At 33.1% G+C, this 23,015-nt stretch overlaps 1 protein-coding gene and 1 long non-coding RNA gene across 2 annotated transcripts; both read left to right on the top strand.

Annotated features, from left to right (window-relative positions):
- Positions 1 to 493: 493 nt before the first annotated feature.
- LOC132731959 (uncharacterized) lies at positions 494 to 18,828 on the top strand. Its single transcript, XM_060718261.1, has 6 exons — positions 494 to 550; positions 1,066 to 1,640; positions 5,757 to 5,915; positions 6,940 to 7,191; positions 11,893 to 11,962; positions 13,567 to 18,828. The coding sequence occupies exons 2-6, from the start codon at positions 1,074 to 1,076 to the stop codon at positions 16,827 to 16,829; spliced, it is 4,311 nt and encodes a 1,436-aa protein (XP_060574244.1). The 5' UTR covers positions 494 to 550; positions 1,066 to 1,073; the 3' UTR covers positions 16,830 to 18,828.
- Positions 18,829 to 18,841: 13 nt separating this feature from the next.
- On the top strand, positions 18,842 to 22,753 carry LOC132731960 (uncharacterized). Its single transcript, XR_009625960.1, has 2 exons — positions 18,842 to 22,016; positions 22,083 to 22,753. It is a non-coding gene; the product is annotated as an uncharacterized LOC132731960 (long non-coding RNA).
- The last annotated feature ends 262 nt before the right edge of the window (positions 22,754 to 23,015 follow it).

Genomic DNA, 23,015 nt, shown 5'->3' with positions numbered 1-23,015 from the left:
TAAAAATTCTCTAAATATTTGTTTCTATATTTTCATGTAGATTTGTTGTTAATAATGACACAGATTTATATGACAAGGATCGGACACTCCAAGTTAACCCTATATAAATTTCCTAAATAAATTTGCTCTACCTCTAAACTAAAATCCTTGAACGCATGTATATGTTATTATTCATTCAAAATAAAAATGTTGTCGAAAATTATTCGTTGATTGAAAGTATCACAAATGAAAACGAAAGTAGACAACTTGATTCATTAATATCAAAAGGAAAGAATAACCGATGATTTCCGGCAATTCCCGTGTCACACAGTGACAAATTTTTTTGTTTTTTTTAGGAACTGTTGCAGTGATTTAATAGGACTAGAGACATTTAAAGATTAACAAAGTTTATATAATCTGAATTATTCTTATACAAAAAAGTTGGGCCGTTATTATATGTTTTTTTTGTTTTTAAATCGTTTTTTTGTTTTTGATAGAATTTCAGGTTCCTGTGGTTATTGCTACTGACTGAATTAATCGGGATAAAAAAAACAACTTGATGACGCTTACGGTAGTGTTTTTTCTAATCAAATGTACCTTTCAACTGTTTCACGGTAAATTGAAAACAACAACAGTAAAAAACATCTTTATTTTCGAATCGTAATCTAAAATGAAATGTAAAATGAGATTGCACTCTCATTTATTTACACCAGACACTGACATGGTGTAACGTGGTAATACTCTCTCTGAGTCACCACGTGCTGTTTCACTCTCATCACATGTTTCTCACGCAGTCCTCGGTCACTCGGTTTTATGGACAAATACTTAAGCGGAGTTGCGAGTGGATTCCTCGATCCTCCGAGGTTTTTGCATATATTCCTCGTTATCTGTACTGTAGATGAGCAATCTGGGGCTATATGGCCCTCTAGTGATAGTAGCAATGCCTTCATTGTAAGTCAAAGTTTATGGTCCCTTAACTGGGGCCAGCTTTCAGGGCATACAAGTGTTTGTGATCAGTCATAGTTAATGTTGGTTTTCCTTGGATTCTTACAAATTGTAGCTAAAAATATTTTTTGTTTGTTTTAGAAATCAAGATGGCACATGAGATACATTTAAAGAATAACAATTACCGGCAGTGGGTTAAGGCTGGCCTAGGCTTGGGTTATCTTAAAGAGGGACTTGCGCCATTTTGTGATGACATTGGAAGACAGCAGCACAACGATATTATTAACAAAATACAACAAACAAAGACTCCTCAACCAAACGTACCATGTGGCGCCTGTCAGATAACAACCCTCCAGCCAGATCATGTCCGAGTCTCAAAAGGGATATGTCCCCTACAACAAGATAAATGTAACTGTTGTTTTCCAAATAATAAGAGACCCTGTCCAAACAATATATGTGGTGCCATCTATGACAGCATTATACAGTATCATGCATCAATGCCACCAGCACCTTTTTGGAAAAACAGTGATGCCCAACAGTGGTCGACAGACCCGTGGAAGGTTTGCAAATGTTTTATAAATGCTCCTGGGTACAAGGACAAGACATCAGCAGTCGACACCGATTGTACTGGGTTGCTTCATGTTATCATAAATAACAAATACTTTCATAGTCACATTGGATGCAATGTTACAGGACCAAACAATCTTTTTTCAAAGGTAACTAGATTTGTATACTATATTTATTATGTTTATTTTAAATTTTGTAAAATATTAAAGCAGCACGCCTCCATTTCATGCTTATTATCCCCCGCCGATGGAATCGGGAGGGGGATATAGTTTTGGCGTTGTCCGTCCGTCAATCCGTCCGTCCGAATTTCGTTTCCGGAGTAGTTGTCTGCAACTACTGGCTGGAATTCAACGAAACTGATGGGAATCATCAATATCAAGAGGAGATGCGCATCTGACCGTCCGTTCGTCCGTCCGTCCGAATTTCGTTTCCGGAGTAGTTCTCTGCAACTACTGGCTGGAATTCAACGAAACTTTATGGGAATCATCAATATCAAGAGGAGATGCGCATATCGTCGGCTTGTTCCGGTCAGACACTTTAACTCAGAGTTATTGCCCTTGATTAGTTATGCAGTATGCATATAGAGTAAAAATCGTTTCCGCACTACTTCTCTGCAACTACTGGCTGGAATTCAACGAAATTTTATGGGAATCATCAATACCAAGAGGAGATGCGCATATTATCGGCTTGTTCCGGTCAGACTCTTTAACTCAGAGTTATGGCCCTTGATTAGTTATGCAGTATGCATATGGAGTAAAAATCGTTTCCGCGCTACTTCTCTGCAACTACTGGCTGGAATTCAACGAAACTTAATGGGAACCTTCAATACCAAGAGGAGATGCGCATGTCGTCAGCTTGTTCGGGTCAGACACTTTAACTCAGAGTTATGGCCCTTGATTAGTTATGCAATATGCATATGGAGTAAAAATCATTTCCGGAGTAGTTCTCTGCAACTATTGGCTGGAATTCAACGAAACTTTATGGGAATCATCAATATCAAGAGGAGATGCGCATATCATCGGCTTGTTCCGGTCAGACCTTTTAACTCAGAGTTATGGCCCTTGATTAGTTATGTAGTATGCATATAGAGTAAAAATCGTTTCCGCACTACTTATCTGCAACTACTGGCTGGAATTCAACGAAACTTTATGGGAATCATCAATATCAAGAGGAGATGCGCATATCATCGGCTTGTTCCGGTCAGACACTTTAACTCAGAGTTATGGCCCTTGATTAGTTATACAGTATCCATACAGAAAAATATTTGTTTCCTCGTTACTTCTCTGCTACCACCGGCTGGAATTCAATGAAACTTTATGGGATACTAAGAGGAGATGTGCATATAGTCGCCTTGTTCCAGTCAGATACTTATAACTCAGATTTATGGCCCTTGATTAGTTATGTAGTATGCATACATCTCATTGGCATTTCCAGATTTTACTATTTAACACAAAGTTATGGCTCTGTTATTTCCCTGAATATTTATCAAGTTCAAAGAATATTACTGTTTATGCCATGATTAATATATAAATAAAGTCTTATGTCTTCAGTTGTTGTGTTAATAATAACCAGTACTCGGCGGGGGATATAAATTTCATGTATATTTTGATAATGTATTTGAATGTACAATATTGTGAAATAACTAAAAAGAAGCACTTGACACATTTTCAATGGCACTTAAAACCCAAGTAAATTACAAAAAAAGTGGTCAAAATATGCAAAAATAGCCGTTACTGCATTAGTAACGCAGTAGAAATATAGTAAAACTGTTGTAAATACTGAAAAATCAGTCATTTGTCACAAAGTGACAGGGTGAGCTTTTGTGATCGCTTTTCGTCCGGCTTCTGTCCGTCGTCCGTCCGTCCGTAAACTTTTACTTTAAGTGACATCTCCACAAAACCACTAAGCCAATTTCATCCAAACTTCACAGGAATGTTTCTTTGGTGGTCACCTTGAAAATTTGTTCAAAGAATTTGATTCCATGCAGAACTCTGGTTGCCATGGCAACCGAAAGAAAAAACTTCAAATAGCTTCTTTTAAAAAAAAACCCTAAGAGCTAGAGCTTAGATATTTGGCATGAAACATCTTCTAGTGAGTGTCTACGAAGTTTGTTCAGTAAAAGCCCTGGGGTCAAAATTGGCCCGCCCCAGGGGGTCATTGATTTTCCCTATATGCATATAGTAAAAACTTAAAAAAATTTCTTTTAAAGAACCCAAAGAGCTAGAGCTAAGATATTTAGCATGAAACATCTTCTAATGATTGTCTACCAAGTTTGTCAAATAAAAGCCCTGGGGTCAAATTTGGCCCCGCCCTGTGGGTCAATCATTTTCCCTATATGAAAATAGTTACCTTGAAGTTACCTTTTTGAATTTTTAAAGGAATTAACCCATACCGCTGAAATTATGTCCATATAACTATGAGTTTAATGCCAGAAAAACGATTTGCAACAAATGTGTAATGATTTAAAATTGTTATGCCCCCATTTCGAAGAAAAGGGGGTATATTGCTTTGCACTTGTCGGTCCGTCGGTCCGTAGACCAAATGGTTTCCGAGTGATAACTAAAGAACCCTTAGGCCTAGGAACTTCAAACTTGGTATGGTGATTGGTCATGACCAGTAGATGACCCCTATTGATTTTGGGGTCAAGGGGTCAAAGGTCAAGGTCACATTGACCTTGTAAGCAAAAACGGTTTCCGATCAATAACTAAAGAACCTTAAGGCCTAGGAACTTCAAACTTGGTATGGTGATTGGTCATGACCAGTAGATGACCCCTATTGATTTTGGGGTCAAAGGGTCAAAGGTCAAGGTCACATTGACCTTGTAAGCAAAAACGGTTTCCGATCAATAACTAAAGAACCTTAAGGCCTAGGAACTTCAAACTTGGTATGGTGATTGGTCATGATCAGTAGATGACCCCTATTGATTTTGGGGTCAAGGGGTCAAAGGTCAAGGTCACATTGACCTCTTAGGTAAAAACGGTTTCCGATCAATAACTAAAGAACCCTTAGGCCTAGGAACTTCAAACTTGGTATGGTGATTGGTCATGACCAGTAGATGACCCCTATTGATATTGGGGTTAAGGGGTCAAAGGGCAAGGTCACATTGACCTTGTAGGTAAAAATGCTTTCAAATCAATAACTTAAGAACCCTTTGGCCTAGGAACTTCAAACATGGTATGGTGATTGGTCATGACCAGCAGATGACCTATTGATTTTGGGGTCAAGGGGTCAAAGGTCAAGGTCACATTGACCTTGTATGTTAAAACGGTTTCCGATCAATTAACTAAAAACTCTTAGGCCTAGGAACTTCAAACTTTGTATGATGATTGGTCGTGACCAGCAGATGACCCCTATTGAGTTTTGGGTCAAGGGGTCAAAGGTTAAGGTCATGACCAGTAGATACTTGATAACCCTTATTAATATTTTGATCACTGGGTCAGAAGTCATGCATAATAACCTTTTCACATGACTAATTGGCTGCTGATAGGGGGCATACATGTTTTACAAACATATCTTGTTATGCATAAAATCTTACTCACAAATATTTTGTTTGCAATACAATCTTTGTGCTAGCTGTAATTTGTGTGGGCGGGAAACAAAAACTTTTTTTATTTTAAGCTTCACTGTTAAATGTAAAGAAGGAGGTTATTTGTACTTAAACTGAGGTCTAAAAGTCTAAAAACATAACATAATAATGAAATTCTTACATAAATGAGCTGGGGCACTTTAAATAGTAATATATGCAAAGATATTTAAGAAATATACTTTGAAATAAATTGAAAATCGTATTTTTGTGCTTTTCTTAGCCTAATTTGAGTGAAAAGCGTTTTAACACTTTTCAGTTTTGGTCAGTTTCTTACAATTTGAATAATTATTCTGGAAAAACGAAGTGTGTGAATGATCTTTAATTTTGCAGAAAGATTAGTGGTCTAAACCTACATCAAATGGTACAATTATCTGGAAAAAATATTTTCAGTCCCATCATGTCAAAAAACCTCAGTGAAGTCCCTTTAATAAGCAAATGCAACATGTACATACTATTACTTCAGTGAAATAATTATAACATTTATGAAAAGCAATTTCTATTCCATTTGCTTTTATATAATCTGCGGTTTAAACACAATAATAATAATGATTATTATGGTAAGTATTTTAAAGTAACTCCTTTATTACAGTTTTAATTCTCAACTTAAGAATTGTGTTTAGTCTCATTGCTGAACACTGTATTTATGTGAATGTTGTATTATTTGTTTTCTGTATATTAGGTACGGCAGTACCGAAACGAAATTTTTCACTCGAGCAATATGGAGTTAGAGGAGAGCAAAGCTAATTGTTATATTGATGACATGATAGCTGTTCTACAAGATGGTAAAGAACTTTTACATCAACAAGATGCACAACAAGCTGTCAGAAAACTTCAAGATGTAAGTGTACATAATAAATTATAAGTTTGAAATCTTTAAAGAGTTAAATTATCATAACTTGAATTAAGCATATTTTACTAAATTTACAGAGTTAAATAGAAAAAAGTGCTCTAAAGCCCCAATCAAATTACGACCAGTGAAGACCAGTTCACGAAAACCAGTGACCTCTGGTCGCGGACAATCTTTAAAACGTCTTACGACGGTCATCGGTGATCTTTGACAGTCGCAGATTATCTTATTTAGGTCCCACGACCAATTTCAGTCGTAGAGAGGTTTTTGAGCTTGCACAAAAACCTCCTTGCGATCAAACAGGTCGCTAGTGATCTTATAAGGTCTTAAGACTGTCGCACGATGGTCGTTCGGAAGTGCGACAGTCTTTACAAATTGCCACTAGTCACTGATAATCTTAAGAAGTCTTTAGTAATCGTGTGATGGTCGTACGACAAGTTGTAGGTGATCGCATGTTATGTCATGGGTAGTCGTAAGTAATCCCAGGCAATCTTGAGACCATCGTACGTATATTATGACCTGTCGTGCGATTGTCAATGATGACTTGTCTTACGATAGTCACAAAAGTAAATTTTTCTGTGCAAAAATGGTTTTGGTCGCAGACAATCGCTGAATTGATCGTCAGTTTTACAAGTCGCCGGTGGTCGCAAGTAATCGTAAGCTCTAGTGTGACTGGGGTTTGAGTGGTTACTTCATTTTAGTCAAATTTAAGTAACAACTGCCTTAAGTTAACTTATATTGATGAAATCAAATGAAATACCTACAAATACAAAAATACGGATCTAAGCTTGTTAGTAACAGGTAAGAAAAACAAATGTGAAGAAAATAGAGAATTCTTGCAATCAAATGACTATACCACACATCCTGCCTTAAAAGCAGATTTTTGAAGCCCTCAGAAAAAGTATGAGAATTAAAATAAAAAACATTTGTGGTAATTTTGAAATAAAAATGTTGCTATATGATATAGCTACATTTTATCTCTGAAAGAAAATCGAACTTTTTTTTTATCCATCAGCTAAAGCAAAAAGACTTTGTTATCACTACTGAATGCTCTGAAGAAATTTTGAAACAAATCAAAGATGAAATGACAAAAATGCGGGAATTTACCGAAAATGCTGCAACTAAAGATGAATATGAGGAGCTTAAAAATAAAGTTATTGAACTTGAAAGACAGTTGGCAAAAGAAAAAGAGGGACAACTTGAGGCTGGGAAAGAACAGAAAAGAAAGTTTACTGAACTTGAGGCAGTTATAACAGAGCAAAAACAGGTAAAAAATGTTTTCCTTTTGTTTGTTTCAGGTTGATATACCAGTACATGTATTCCAATACAACTACGTCCATCCGTCTGTGCGTCCCCACTTCATTCGTGTCCGGACTGTAACTTTGTCATACATTGAGGGATTTTAAAATAACTTGGCAAAATTTCTACCACATCAAGACGATGTGTTGCGTCTAAGAACCACGTCCCTACCTCAAAGGTCAAGGTCACACTACCATTTTGAAGTACACTTTATCACAATTAGAGTTTATAGGTACACACATTCATGTCCGGGCTTTGTCATGCATTGGAGGAAAGGTGGCAACAAAGACCCATGCCACTACCTTCAAGGTCAAGGTCACACTTATAGTTTGAAGGTACTTGTTTTTTGAGAAGAGTTTGAGGATACACATTTATGTCAGGACTGTAACTTTGTCTTGCATAAAAGGATTTTAAAATAACTTGGCACAAATGTCTACCACATCAAGACAATGTGTCGCGGCTAAGGCTCATGTCCGTCTGTCTGCGTGTCCCCACTTACACAACAATCATGTCCAGACTGTAACTTTATCATGCATTGAGGAATTTTGAAATAATTTGGCACAGATATTTATCTCAAAACAACATTTTGTTGTGTCCAGGAACTTGGTCCCTTCTTCAAAAGTCAAGGGCACACTATTTTGAAGCATCATGCTATCACAATTAGAGATTACAGGTACAATAATGCAAAGAACAATATTCAGCAATTAGTTACTTTCATTCTCTTTTCTTTTCATAATACCTACATGCTTAAGAAAACCTTTTTGAGGCATTCGTCACTTTGGTGACAGCTCTTGTTTCTGTCATAATTATTTTTTCAATTTTAATGAAAAAAAATAGGTAATTGTTTTAAGAAAAATCTCACAAAGAGTGGAAAAAAGTCAAGCTACTCTTTATTGAAATTTTGTACATTGATTTAAACAGAAGTAAACTATATAAATTAAGCAAAAAGTAGGTATTGTGCTCTTTATATAAGCAAACAAGTCTAATTTTGTAGCAGATAACTCAATAACAAGGATGGTGGCCCCCATTTTTATAACCCCCACAAAAGAAGGGGGTATATAGCAGTCCGCTTGTCGGTCGGTCTGTCCGTCTGTCGGTCCGTCCACATCATGGTTTATGGACGATAACTAGAGTTTGGAATAAGGTATTGTAATCAAACTTGGTGTATAGCAAGCTTATATGCAGACCGGTCACCCAGGCTGGTATTGCATTTGGATCCCTGGGGTCAAGATCACCATGACTAAAAATAGAAAAATGGTTTCTGGACATAAACTAGAGTTGTGAATGGAATATTTTAACCAACTTTGGTGTATAGCATCTTATATGAAGATCTCGGTTGGTAATGCATTTCGACCCCCTGGGGTCGAGGTCAAGGTCATCGTTACTAAAAATAGAAAAATGGTTTCCGGACAATAACTAGAGTTAGGAATGAGATATTGGAATCAAACTTGATGTAAAGCAAGCTTATTTGAAAACACCGGTTGTGATTTCAATTAATTGAAATAATTCTTTGTACACTTTACTATTGGTTGAGTTCAAATATTTTTTTCAGACCACTTAATTTTCAAAAAGTCAAAGTTGCTGATGGGGGTTTTACTCATCTTCAGTGATGGTTCCAGTTTAGCTTTATCATAGCCTAAGAACATGCCAAGTTTTAAGGAATTCTATTGTACAGTTATAATTTTGCCTATATATGTATAAAACTCCTAAACTTTGATCTGTAACTGAGCTTGACTATCTACAATTCCTTTTAACAACATATTGGCCAAAACAACAAAATAGATTTTGAACAACCTTTACAGAAGTGATCCCCTTATAGTCCTCTCTAAAAGTAAAATTAATCATGCCCCCTTTGAAATCAATGGCCTATCCTTAGGCTACATGGCTAAAGTGAAAGATATTTAGTGTGAAGCATTGCCTAAGTTATGAAAATCATTAACATGGGTCAAATAGAGCCATGCCTTAGTATCATGTTTATAACTTTTTCTTTAAATAGGAAAATGACTTGACTGAGGACCTATAAATTATGCCTCTATAATGTTAAACCTTCTAGAAATGGTCACTTAACAAAACAGTCTCTTAAGACTAAAAAAGAAAATTTTTATACTTTTATTACATGCTTTTTGGTGGTTTATAGAAATATAATAGAACAAAAACATTCATGTGAAACTGCATTGACAAATGTTGTTGACAATTGGATCAAGGCAATAAATGATGGAAAGGTAGTTGGCACAATCTTTCTTGACTTTTCAAAGGCATTTGACCTTGTAAATCATAAGTTACTCATCCAAAAACTTCATTTTTATCAAATTTCTTCTTCTGCAATTACTTGGTTTACATCATATCTTGAAAATAGATCACAGAAGGTCAGTGTATCTGGCAACCTATCAAAATCAGCATCAGTTATATCAGGGGTACCTCAAGGATCTGTCCTTGGACCTTTGCTTTTCATCATATATATAAATGATCTACCACTCCATTTGAAAACCTCAGAGGCAGATCTTTTTGCTGATGACACTACTCTTACAGCAGCAGGTCTCTCTATACAAAATTTACATGATAAACTCCAAGCTGACCTTGACAATGTAAATCTGTGGTGCAAACAGAATGCAATGATGCTAAACGCAAAGAAAAAAAAAGCAATGAACCTGTCATCCAATAATAATAAACAACAATTACAACCACTACACCTGCAAGAACATGAAATTTGAATTTACTGAAACTGAAAAGTTATTAGGTGTTCATATTGACAATAACCTTAAGTGGAAAACCCAAGTAGATAAGACGTTAAAGAAATGCAATACTCAGTTGTACCTTCTTCTAAGAATAAAACAGTACCTTGATGTAAATACAAGAAAACTGTTCTTTAATGCTTATATCTTACCACATTTAGATTATTGTTGTACAGTCTGGGGAAACTGTAGCAATGAACAAGTTATGGATATAATAAAATTTCAGAAAAGAGCTGCAAGAATCATTCTTGACAAAAGTTATGATGCCCCATCTACTGAATTATTTAATGAATTAAATTGGATAAAATTTGATGAAAGAATAAGATACAAGAAAGCTGTCATTATGTATAAATCATTAAACAATGCTTCATTTCCAAAGTACATGAAAAACAAATTTCAATTTATTCACCAAAAAACATGAGCGTAACCTCAGGTCAGCAAAAAATTCAGATTTATTTATACCTAAACCAAAAAAAGAAATTTTTAGAAAATCTCTGACTTACTCGGGCCCCAAACTATGGAATAATATCCCTCTCTCCGTACGTAAATCTGAAACTGTTGGAAAATTTCAAGCATCCTATATCAGTTGGAATCTCTCTCAAGTACCTTGATCTTACATAGATTTAGTGTAAAGTAATGTATGTTCATGCATTGTACATGTATTTTGAATATCTATTGTGTTTTTAATTATTTATTGTTTCATATAGTAATATATTATTATATTTTGTGTTTTCATGTGTATATGTATTTTGAAAACTTCACTGTATAACCATGATGTAAATTATGTATATTTTATGTATATTTATGTTTTTGAGGCCCACGTGGAAGATTGGGAAACCAAATGTGTAGCCTCATTAAATAAAGACTTTACTTACTTACTTACTTACTTACTATGTTCAAGTAAAAAATAACTTTCTGATACTTATTATTGACAAAACAGCTTTGATCCATTACCTACATGTTTTACATTTTCTGAAATTTTCAAGCTACTGTACTACGTTACTTTTCCTTGTCCTCGGCACGTAAAATCTAATTTGTGTAAATCTTTTCTGTGGTGATTTTCAATTCAAAGAAACTAACTACAGTCAGTACATGTAACTGTAACTATTAATTTAATTACTGATTATAAAAGTTCAAGGTCAATTCAATGCAGTCAAAATATCAACAGTGAAGTGTATACACCATCTCAGTAAGGACAGGGCATTGTTCTATCGATTTTATTCGATCATACATGTCACATCTTAAATTAACTTCATTTGCATACGCTAAAAACTGTTTGGGAAATACAGTTTTTCACACATTTATATATTTTGTTATGATTGTTGACACTTGTGAAATCACGAGGCGGCTTTCACTAAAAACACAAACATTTGACAGGTAGGAGCACTTTAAGAATATGCCTGCAGTAAAATCTGTGTTTTACCATTTAAAAGTGGTCGTTTTATTAAAAGATTAATATCAAATAGCTGACTAATTAGCCGTCGCCGATAGCGTTGAGCAAAAGTCGCTTTGAAATACATTAAAGATATATAGGAAATGCTCTTGGGGGATTTACAGTGGTCGCTTAGGACAAAATTTGCTTAATACATGTGGTCGCATGGGCAAGTTTAAAGATTGTATTTTACTGATCAAGCTCAAATGCAAGTTTTCATAACTTCATGTTTCAAAAGTAGCAACTAAAGACCTGACTGCAAATAAGAAATCTAAAATGAAAAAGGGGTGTATCATTTGGGTACAGTTAGCATAAATAAGTATAAACTATAGACTCTATATATAGGTGAGCGATTTCAGGCCCATCATGGCCCTCTTGTTTAGATAATATTTATTATTGGCACACAGTAAAAATACAAATATTACTGTATACAATAGATATTTTTGAAAATTACTAAATTATTTAAAATAAAACACAATTATTTGTTTTATTAATTATGTTGTAGGAGATAGAAAGACTCAAGTTAGAAGATTCTCCTCAACAGAAACAGTTAGAATATAAAAAGGCAAAATCAGGTATGTTATATAGAAAATGAAAGGGTGAAATCGGGTATGTTATATAGAATAGGAAAAGGTTAAATCAGGTATGTTAAATAGAATATGACTATGAATATGACTATATTGTACAGAATTTGAAAAGACTAAATCAGGTATGTTATATATTATTGAAAAAGGCTAAATCAGGTTTGTTATATATTATATAAAAATGCTTAATCATGTATGCTATATAGAAAAGGGCTAAAATAGAGAAAATAAGAATCCCTAAAGAAATCCAAAAACGACAGAATTGAAATTGTCGCAGGCTTGGTTAGATATAGCCTGTTAGTGGAAGGTACTGGTAAGTGCAAACTACCGTCCACGCCTCCTAGCACTGGCTTGAGCAGAATTCAACAATAAACATGAAATGATAAAATTTTGCACTTAGAAACAGCCGTAGATATGTTCTTATGGCGGTTATCAATGCGACACTTCCGTGCCATTCCATGAAAAGCCATGTATGGTCCCCAAGTATGAGAAAGCGTGTGCCTCGAGTATGTTATATAAAATATGAAAAGGCTAAATCAGAAATGTTATATAGATAATGAAAAGGCTTAATCAGGTATGTTACATATAATATGAAAAAGGTTAAATCAGGTATATGTTATATAATATATGAAAAGGCTAAATCAGGTAGGTTGAATAATATATGAAAAGGCTAACTCAGGTTTGTTATACAGTGTATGGAAGGGCTTAATCAGGTATGTTGTACAGAATTTGACAAGTCTATCAGGTATATGATATAAAATATAAAAAGGCTTAATCAGGTTTGTTATATAAAATATGAAAAGGCTAAATCTGGTATGTTATATAAAATATAAAAAGAATTAATCAGTTATGTTATATTCTATAGTATGAAAAGGCTAAATCTGGTATGTTATATAAAATATAAAAAGAATTAATCAGTTATGTTATATTATATAGTATGAAAAGGCTAAATCAGGTATGTTATAAGGCTAAATATGTAAATAATGTTACATAGAATATGAAAAAGGCTGAATCAGGTATGTTACATATGAAAAGGCTAAATTGGATATTTTATGCAGGATATGTAAAGGCTTAATCAGGTATGTTATATACTGCAGTCTGGGAAATTAGGCACACCTCAATGCCATATGCGGGAAAAATCCAATTTAGGCCTGCAAAAATCCAAAGCAAAAATGTAATCCCGAGGTTCGTTTTAATTTGGAATATGTCTTCATACAAATGAGTTTCAGTTTCAATTCTTTTGAAATTATTGAGACTGGGAGATAAACTTTGTGGTTGTGTTACTTAGGGTTATGCATTCATAGAGTGCAATGCTTCTTTTGTTGATATTTGTTTTCATATTTTAAACAAAGTAGAAAGCAGTAGATTGACAAGTAAAGTTAAGTATATAGAAAAAAGATAATTTAATTTAAAAACTGACTGACTGATATACCGAGCTTGTGTGCCTACATTAAACTGTTGTCTTTATTTTGCACAATAAGTGTTTTGGGCCTGTGATAATCTGTCAATGCAGGTCCATACTAATTTCTGTATTATTAACTCATTGATTTGTCCTTAACAAACAATTTGATGTCATATTATCATTTAAATTACAGAATGGCGGAAAAAGCTGATTGAACAGTATCACAAAACCCTGCTGCAAGTTCCTACATCACCTTTACAACCAAAAAGTGAAAAATGTAGCTTTAATGAGATTTATATAAGGCCAAAAATAACGAGGGAAATAAAACGAGAAAAGGGTGAGACAATGGAGGTGGAGGTTGTAACAATGTCAGAAATCTTCACAAAGGAGGGAGTCCCACAAAAATCTGTATATGTAATAGGAGATGCAGGGTCAGGAAAAACTAGCTTTTGTAAATATCTGGTCAACTGTTGGTGTTTGGCACATAGTAAAGAACATGAAGCTGGCAATGAAAATGATGATGGCAATGGTAAACCTGAAGGGAACAGTGAAAAACATGGAGATGACAGTAAAAAACATGGAGCTTGCAATGAAAATGAAGATGGCAATGGTAAACCTGAAGGGAACAGTGAAAAACATGGAGATGACAATGAAAATCAAGGAGGTGTCAATGAAAATGAAAGTGGCACTGAGGAACAAGGAGGTGATAATGAAGGACATGGAGCTGGACATGTCGATGAAATTGAAGATGGCAAAGAGAAACACAGAGGTGATTTTGAAGAACATGAAAAAAAGGGAAGTGACATTATAAATAAAGAGGTAAAGGGGGCACATAGTAGAGACATTGAAAACGAAGAGTGCAGTAAGACACATCAAGGTGTTATTGAGAAACGAGGCAATGAAAAACATGTTGGTGACATGAAGAAAAATGGAAGTGACAGTGATGACATTCTAGATAACAACGATGACTTAGTACACTCCGAATCTCACAATGATGACTCTGATGAGATCTTAACGGACTTTAAATTTAACATTTATGACTCTGAATATGATAGCAAAAGTTATGAACTGAAATTCAATGGTGTAAAAGAGATGAAGAAATTTGATTTTGTATTTTACATCCCTCTTAGACAGTATAATCAAAACATTGGCATTGATGAAATGCTTCTAAAACGTTATCAAATGAAAATGTTAAACACACTTCTTGAAGAGGAATCCTCTAGGGTTATGATTTTGCTTGATGGCTTAGATGAATGGTCCTCTGAAAATGTCCCAGAACATAGTATCTTTAAGGAGTACACAATAGTAACTACTTCTCGGCCATGGAAATTTCATACATTAAGATCAAGTGATGTTGAGATTGAACAGTCGCTGAATCTGAAAGGGTTTGATTTTAGATGTGAAAGGGAAATGGTAAATAGGACAGTCTCACAATTAAATGTAAATAGACATGCTAATAAACAAGCCAGAGATTGTAGGGAAAAGCTAGAAGAAGAGTCTCTGAAAAGTTTAAAACAGGTACCAATTATGCTACAACAACTGATATGTCTATGGTTTGATGGTAAACTCGATAAAACATCAAGATGTGCCATCTACACTGGTATGTTAGAGTTATTCTTCACCTGGAATGACATGAAAACTACAGGAACAAGTACTCGACTCATGAAGGGTGCCCAGAAAGTAGATCTTCCTAAATATTTAGCCGATAAAACCAAATTAAGATTAAACCGCCATTTCATTTATGAAGTATCACAGTTGGCTTATGAGACACTATTTAATTGTCCGAAGGATAAATCCTTGACATTTGACATTTGTATGTTTGATGAACTAGAAATATCAGATGAAGTAAGAGAAAATTGCTTGAAACTTGGAATAATGACAGAAGATGAATGTCCAAGTTTATCTGTATCAGAACCATCAAGCTCATTGTTCTCTTTCATTCACAAATCAATGCAAGAATTTCTGGCTGCAGTGAATATTGGTATAAATTTCAATGCAAAAATGTGTTCATCAGATAGTACAGGAAATGTTGAATTAGTCAAAAAGTTTATTTGTGAGGTTTTTCGGAATTGTTCAACAGTAAATGACATATTAGAGCAGTCAAATGTCATCATTATGCTATCTGGTCTAGAACCTAGATTAGCAACACATGTTTCAAAATACATATATGATACTGTGTCAGAAGACTCTCGTGTTCAGGAATACAGGAGAACAACAAATAGTAACATTTATGAGGATCATAGTTGTATAACTGATATTCAAAAGCTTATGTTTGAGTCAATTGAAGAATTCAATGCAGCATGTAGTATAGGAAGTAATCCTGTATTTTATATAGGAGATTTGGTCATTGATAGTCAGTATTGTGATATTGTTTGTTCAGGTATTGACCAGCATCAAATTGTTCCTGACACTGTTCTGTCTATTAAGGTAGATGACATCAACACAAAAAATGTTAAATTTACAAAATATTTACCAATGTTTCATCATCTTGAAAAAATTGAAATAATTCTTAATTCACAGGGTAATACCAGTGAACAGATGATTGATGAGATAAACAATTGTGTTTCTGAGACAATTAAAGTAAATACTTCAACATTAAAATCTCTGTGTCTTCATGGTGACTATCACACTGACAAGTATTACACTGACGCGTATTACCCAGTGTGTAAAACAGTTGTTAGTTACCTACCTAGTATGATCAATCTTGTAGCAATAGCAATGTGGTCTATACCAATGAGTCATGATGATACTACTACATTTTGTAATTTTCTTGAGGGAACCAGTCATCTTGAACAAATACATCTTTTTCAAGTTAAATGTGAGTGTGAGAACCAGCATGATGTAAATTTATCAAAACATAAACAACTTCAGTACCTTGTTTTACATGGTGCTGTTAGTGTGAAAGATGCTGATACTACAAACCTTGAAATATTTACATTTTGTGAATTGAAAAATAGTAATTATGAAAAAATATTAGATATTTTTAGAAAATCTTACAAATTAAAAGAACTTGTATTGTATGTAGATTATTACAATAAATCTCAATTATATCATACCAACATAACAAAGAGAGTAGTCACAGTATTACCATTGTTACACAATCTCAGTAAGTTTGACTTATGTCAGTGTAGGTTAACTGGCAATATAATACAGTTACCTTTAGAGATGAAGAGTTTAAAGTACATTAGGTTTGATAAAGTCACAATGAGTTTGACAACATGGCAGAAGTTTATTGATAGTCTTCCTCATATTCCTCATACTGTAGGTGTGAGTGTAATGAGATGTAATATAACAGGAGATGGTGAGGAGTTAAATGATGATTGGTTTACATTGACATCACAAGGATTTAGAGGAGGGAAGGGAAATGATGTTGTACAGTATGTAAAAGATCAGAATCAGTTATTCCATGTTGAATATGATGATGATGATTGTTTTGCATTTTCAACAAAAAAGTGATATAGGATACATGTAGTTAATATTGTGGTTAAAGTAAATTATTGCATATTCAAAGACATAAATTATTATTATTAGATATTAAATTAAAACAATTAGAGGATACAATATGTACATGCCTTTAAATTTTCAACAAAAAAGTGATCCAGTAAGTCATGTAGTTACACTGTGTTAACTTAATTATTGTCTGTTGAAACAGATGATAAATGTGATGTTTTTTAAAGTTTCTATTTAGTTACATTGTGTGTGAAATTAATGTTTTTTTTATCTTTTCAACAAAAAATGGTTCGAAATTTTAACATAGTGAGAATGAATGCATGCACTTAACATAGTGTTCAGACTAAACAATTTCATGTTTCACACAATAAATTTGTTTTGTTAGCTGAGCTTTTGTGATCGCTTTTCGTCCGGCGTCCGTCCGGCGTCCGTCCGTACGTTCGTAAACTTTTACTTTAAATGACAACTCCTCATAAGCCACTAAGCCAATTTCATCCAAACTTAACAGGAATGTTTCTTTGGTGGTCACCTATCAAATGGTTCAAAGAATTTAATTCCATGCAGAACTCTGGTTGCCATGGCAACCAAATGAAAAAACTTTAAATATCTTCTTTTAAAAAACCCTAAGAGCTAAAGCTTTGATATTTGGCCTGAAAAATCTTCTAGTGAATTTCTACCAAGTTTGTTCAAATAAAAGCCATGGGGTCAAATTGGCCTGACCCCAGGGGGTCATTGAATTTCCCTATATGCATATAGTAAAAACTTAAAATATCTTCTTTTAAAGAACCCAAAGAGCTAGAGCTTAGATATTTAGCATGAAACATCTTCTTATAAGTGTCTACCAAGTTTGTTAAAATAAAAGCCCTTGGGTCAAAATTGGCCCCGCTCGAGGGGGTCATTGATTTTCCCTATATTCATATAGTAAAAACTTAAAACAATCTTTAAAAAAAAAACTCAAAGAGCTACAGCTAAGATATTTAGCATGAAACATGTTCTAATGAGTGTCTACCAAGTTTGTTCAAATGAAAGCCCTGGGGTCAAAATTGGCCCTGCCCCGGGGGTCATTGATTTTCCTTCTTTGTGTATAGCAAAAACTTAAAAAATCTTCTTTGAAAAAACCCAAATAGCTAGAGTTAAGATATTAAGCATGAAACATCTTCTAGTTAGTGTCTACAAAGTTTGTTCAAATAAAAGCCCTGGGTTCAAAACTGGTCCCGATCCAGGGGTGTCATTGTTTTTAACAAATTATGTATATAGTAAAAACTTTAAAAACAATCTTCTTTTAAAAAAACCAATGAGCTAAAGCTTAGATGTTTAGCATGAAACATCTTCTTATGGGTGTCTACCAAGTTTGTTCAAGTAAAAGCCTTTGGGTTAAAATTGTTCCTGATGGGGGGGGGGTATCATTGTTTTTCATTATATGTATGTAGTTAAAACTTAACATCATGAAACATCTTCTAATGGGTGTCTTCAAAGTTTGTTTAAATAAAAGCCCTGGGGTTTAAAGTGACCCAGCTCCTGGGGCCTATATACAGGTGAGCGACCTCATGGCCATCATTGATCTCTTGTTTTTATATTTTGATAAAAAAGTGATCTTAATATTGTAGTCAACAATCATCATAAACAGTCCATTAAATACTAATACTAGTCAATGTAACAAAATTTATTTATAATATTGAAATTGAAGAAAATAATATTCAAATTGTGTTTATAAAGAAATAAATAAAAGAAATGCAGTGCAATATAATACATATATTGATCTTAATAAAGGTAATTTTTTTTTAAGATCAATGATAGTTTATGAGGAAAAAACTGATTTGAAAAAAGTAATATTTTTATTATAAATCAAAAAGATATGTAAATAAACAAGTAAATAAGTTAATGAGTAAGTAAATTTAATGGAAATATCATACCACAGATGTACAAGGTTAGAAGAAGTAAAATATTAATATAACATTCAAATACCAGTTATATGATATAATATATGATAGGATAAGGGAATGGTATATGTAATTATAAACAATATATTATTACCAGTTATATGATATATAGGGTTATATGACTTGGAAGAAAAGTAAATTTAATATGTGAATACCTGTTATATGATATATAGGACAAATGAAGTAAATATATAAATACCGGTTATATGATATATAGGACAATGGAAGGGTATATATAAATACCAATTATATATGATATATAGGACAATGGATTGGTATATATAAATACCAGTCGTTTGATTTATTGGACAGTTGATCGGTATATATTATTACCAATTATATGATATATAGTATTATATGATATAGAGGAATTGTAATTTTTTTATATGAATACCTGTTAGATGTGAGGACAAGTAAATGATATACATATATTTTTCATGGAGATGACGACTACATGTACTTACAAGTTATATTTTAGAAATTTCTTTTTTGATTGTTTTATATGGTAAGGATTGAAAAAGGGAGAAAAATTATAATTATGCAAAACAATTAATGCGTACAAGTTAATACTGTAAGTTAGTATTACTCAAAGTGTTAAGTTAAAAAGACTCCACTGACGATTTTTGACATATTAGGAATTATATTGTTCTTGATTTGTTGACATAATAGGGTCCTAGCGACAGCTCTTGTTAAAATGTTTATAGCTAAAGTCTGTCTGAAAATCACACTTCATTAATATCGATTTTCAGTTTTATTCCGAGTATATTCCTTAAGTATCTTTTTTGTATTGAATACCCCGATTAATCTGTTTTTGATTTTCTATTTTCATTCTTTATTGTTTAGCTTTTGGGCCTCAGTGGAGCTCCTTTAAGTCAACTCTTTGTTGTGATAAATTTAAACACTAGGCATGTATAGATATACCTTGTTGTAAATTTAGATGTACTAGTAATTATACTGTTACTACATAGTATAACACAATTTTTAATCAAAACAAGTTATACACCATAGATGTAAATATGATTTCATTATACCTTCATACATATCCTCAATAGAAATGTACAATTTAGATAAAAAATATACATGGCTGTCAGGTGCAAGTGCTTATTGACTCTTTAACTGGCTTTACCTCTATCGATAACACCTCGGGGATATTAACCAGCTTTCAGCTGCCCCTCAAGGATATATACCAGTTCCCATTTGCCTTTCGAGATATATACCAGTTCTCAGCCCCCCCTTTGACATATATACCAGTTCCCTGCTCGGATATATATACCAGTTCTCTGCCCCTTGGTGGATATATACCAGTTCTCAGCCCCCCCCTTTGAGATATATACCAGTTCACTGCTCAGATATATACCAGTTCTTGGATTCCCTCTTAGGGAAAGATACCAGTTGTCTGTTACACCTCAGGGATATATACTAGTTCTAAGCTGCCCCTTAGAAATATATACTTGTTCTCACCTATACCGCAGGTATATATACCTAGTATTGCCTTGTGGGATAGATATATTAGTTCTCAGCAACCCCCAGTGGTGGATGTATTCCAGTTCTCAGCCACCCCCAGTGGTGGATGTATTCCAGTTCTCGGCATATTCATTGGTTATATATACCAGCTCTCGGATGTCAATATGCTCTTTCACACAGACAGCCATGTTTTATAAGTTTATATACTATCAGATATTTATGTTCATAGATAATTTATGTAATGGTTGAATTAGAATTTTCTAATTAAACAATATGTCATATTTAGTACCTGGAAGACATTATAACATTATAGGTATACATAAGTTATATTTCTGCTGATATTAACATAATTATGATATGTTAGTTTACATGTATTGTTAACATGAAATTACTCAAAAGTTATGTTGTTATCCTGTGTCCTGGGTAACCAATGGATACTTGTCATGTTTACACTTCATTCGTGATGAATGTAGTTTACCGGAATCAGTACCTCTGGGTTCAGTACCTCTGGGTTCAGCTAAAATAATGCTTTCAGACAGCAATGATATAACTACATCTTATGAATGGTATGTTAGGTTTTTATGCTGGCTGATGTTAGTATATTCCAAGGTGAAGATATGGTATATATAAACATGTTACGTATGTCTGATTGTTACATGAAATTCTGATTGAATGTATGTAGTACATATTATTACATGTTAAAGGGACTCCACTGAGGATTCTTGACACTTGACATGCCGTGAAAATATTTTTTTTGAGATTATTACTCCATTTGATGTAGATCTATACTAATAAATTATAAGCAAAATTTCAGATCATTAGCTCGCTCCCTTTTTCCAGAATTATTATTATAATAGTGAAAAATGACCCAAAATTGAAAAGTGTTTAAACGCTTTTCAATCAAATCGGACTGAGAATAGCAAAAACATACAATTTTCAATGTATTTCTTGTATAATTTTCTTAGTTATATTTAATTTATATTTCTGTTTAAAGTGCTCATGTTTATTTATGTGAAAATTAGAATGTTATGTTTTTAGGCTTATAAACCTCAGTTCCTTTAATATTGTTAATTGTATATTTACAAGCCATTGCAATCCTTTTATGAAAATAAGATTATATTATTTTATAAAAAAGTTATGTAAAATGACATGGCACTATACATACATTTTAAATTGTTGTACTATTTGTTTTAAAGGCCCATTAAGCCTTAAAAAATTCAATCACTTTTATTTTTCAAAAGCTTTCATAATTTTTTATCCAAAGAATTTCTCATTATCAGAGCCATCTGTTGTTGTCTTTGCAGTACAGTACAATATGATGAATAAGTATTTAATATGGATGTTAAATAACCATTTTGTTGACATTTTGCTACACAAATCATATTTTCTTTTCAAACTCATTTTTTTTTGCCATGTGATAAGAATATCACATGTTGTAAATCTATAATTACAACATTATAAAACACATATTTGCCCTTTTTTACAAAAAAAAAATAAATATATTCATTTTTGAGGCGTAATGTGCCTTTAAACTTTAAATGTATATATGATAGGGTAAATTCATTTATATAGTATCATAGTTAACATATTTATGATAACATGAAAATCATGTTATGAATTGTTTACTAGGTATGATAACATGAAAATCATGTTGTGAATTGTTTACTAGGTATGATAACAGGAAAATCATGTTATGAATTGTTTACTTGGTATGATAACATGAAAATCATGTTGTGAATTGTTTACTAGGAATGATAACATGAAAATCATGTTATGAATTGTTTACTAGGTATGATAACATGAAAATCATGTTATGTATGATAACATGAAAATCATTTTATGAATTGTTTACTAGGTATTTGAATTTATGTGTATTTTATGCTTATATTTGTAATCCTCATGATGACAAAACTATATTGGCCATGTTTATACTTAAACAATTCTATATGAAGTTAAGATAAGATCATGCTGGAATATGTCAATTATACATATACATATATATTAAACATGACTGTTTAAAACTTGAAATGTTCATTGTAAACAATATTCAGCTATTTTGTTAGCATCAATAAAAACTTGTCTGAGAGAACTAAACAATCGTGAAACATTTCGAAACAATTCTATTCATTTAACATAGAACTTTTTAAGTTTATTATAAGTAGCTGGTTTTATTGAAGAATTATAAGAAGATATCAGGCAGTGGTTGACCAACATTTTGTATAATAAATAACATGTCTAGAACATTATGTATTTTATAAGGTTAAAAAATTTAAATTCAGAATGGATACACAAGATCCATATTTATTGAATTTATCCAACAATGGTGACATGTATATCAGTATAGAGAAATGTTAACAAAATGTAGGCAATATATAACATTTAGATCTGGTCATATAACCTTTATGAGAGCATTGTTATTCTGCTGCTTTTGTTATAAATGTAATACTTTAAATAGTAAAATATATCTTTTTGATTGGTTCTGATAGCATGTATGTGTGACTTTTCATAATAAAGAATTGTACAAAATTGATTAGTATATTATTTGTTTTCCCCTCTCTACAGACCTAGTTATGCTCCCCGAAAAATTTCGGGGGAGCATATATTTGGCGCATTGTTCGTCTGTCCGTCCATCTCTCCGTCCGTTGTCTTGTCCGGAGCAAAACTTAAATACCCTTGGAGATAATTTGTTCAAACTTCATACAGTGGTAAAGGGCATTGAGTGGAGTACAGTGTCAAAGAACCATAATTCTATTTTGCTCGGTTTTTGAATTATCTCCCCTTATAGAAA

The sequence above is a fragment of the Ruditapes philippinarum genome, unplaced genomic scaffold, assembly GCF_026571515.1.
Source record: "Ruditapes philippinarum isolate M1 unplaced genomic scaffold, ASM2657151v2 ctg3008_1_1_1_1, whole genome shotgun sequence".
NCBI lineage: Eukaryota > Metazoa > Mollusca > Bivalvia > Venerida > Veneridae > Ruditapes > Ruditapes philippinarum.
This window is presented reverse-complemented; position numbering and strand designations above follow the sequence as displayed.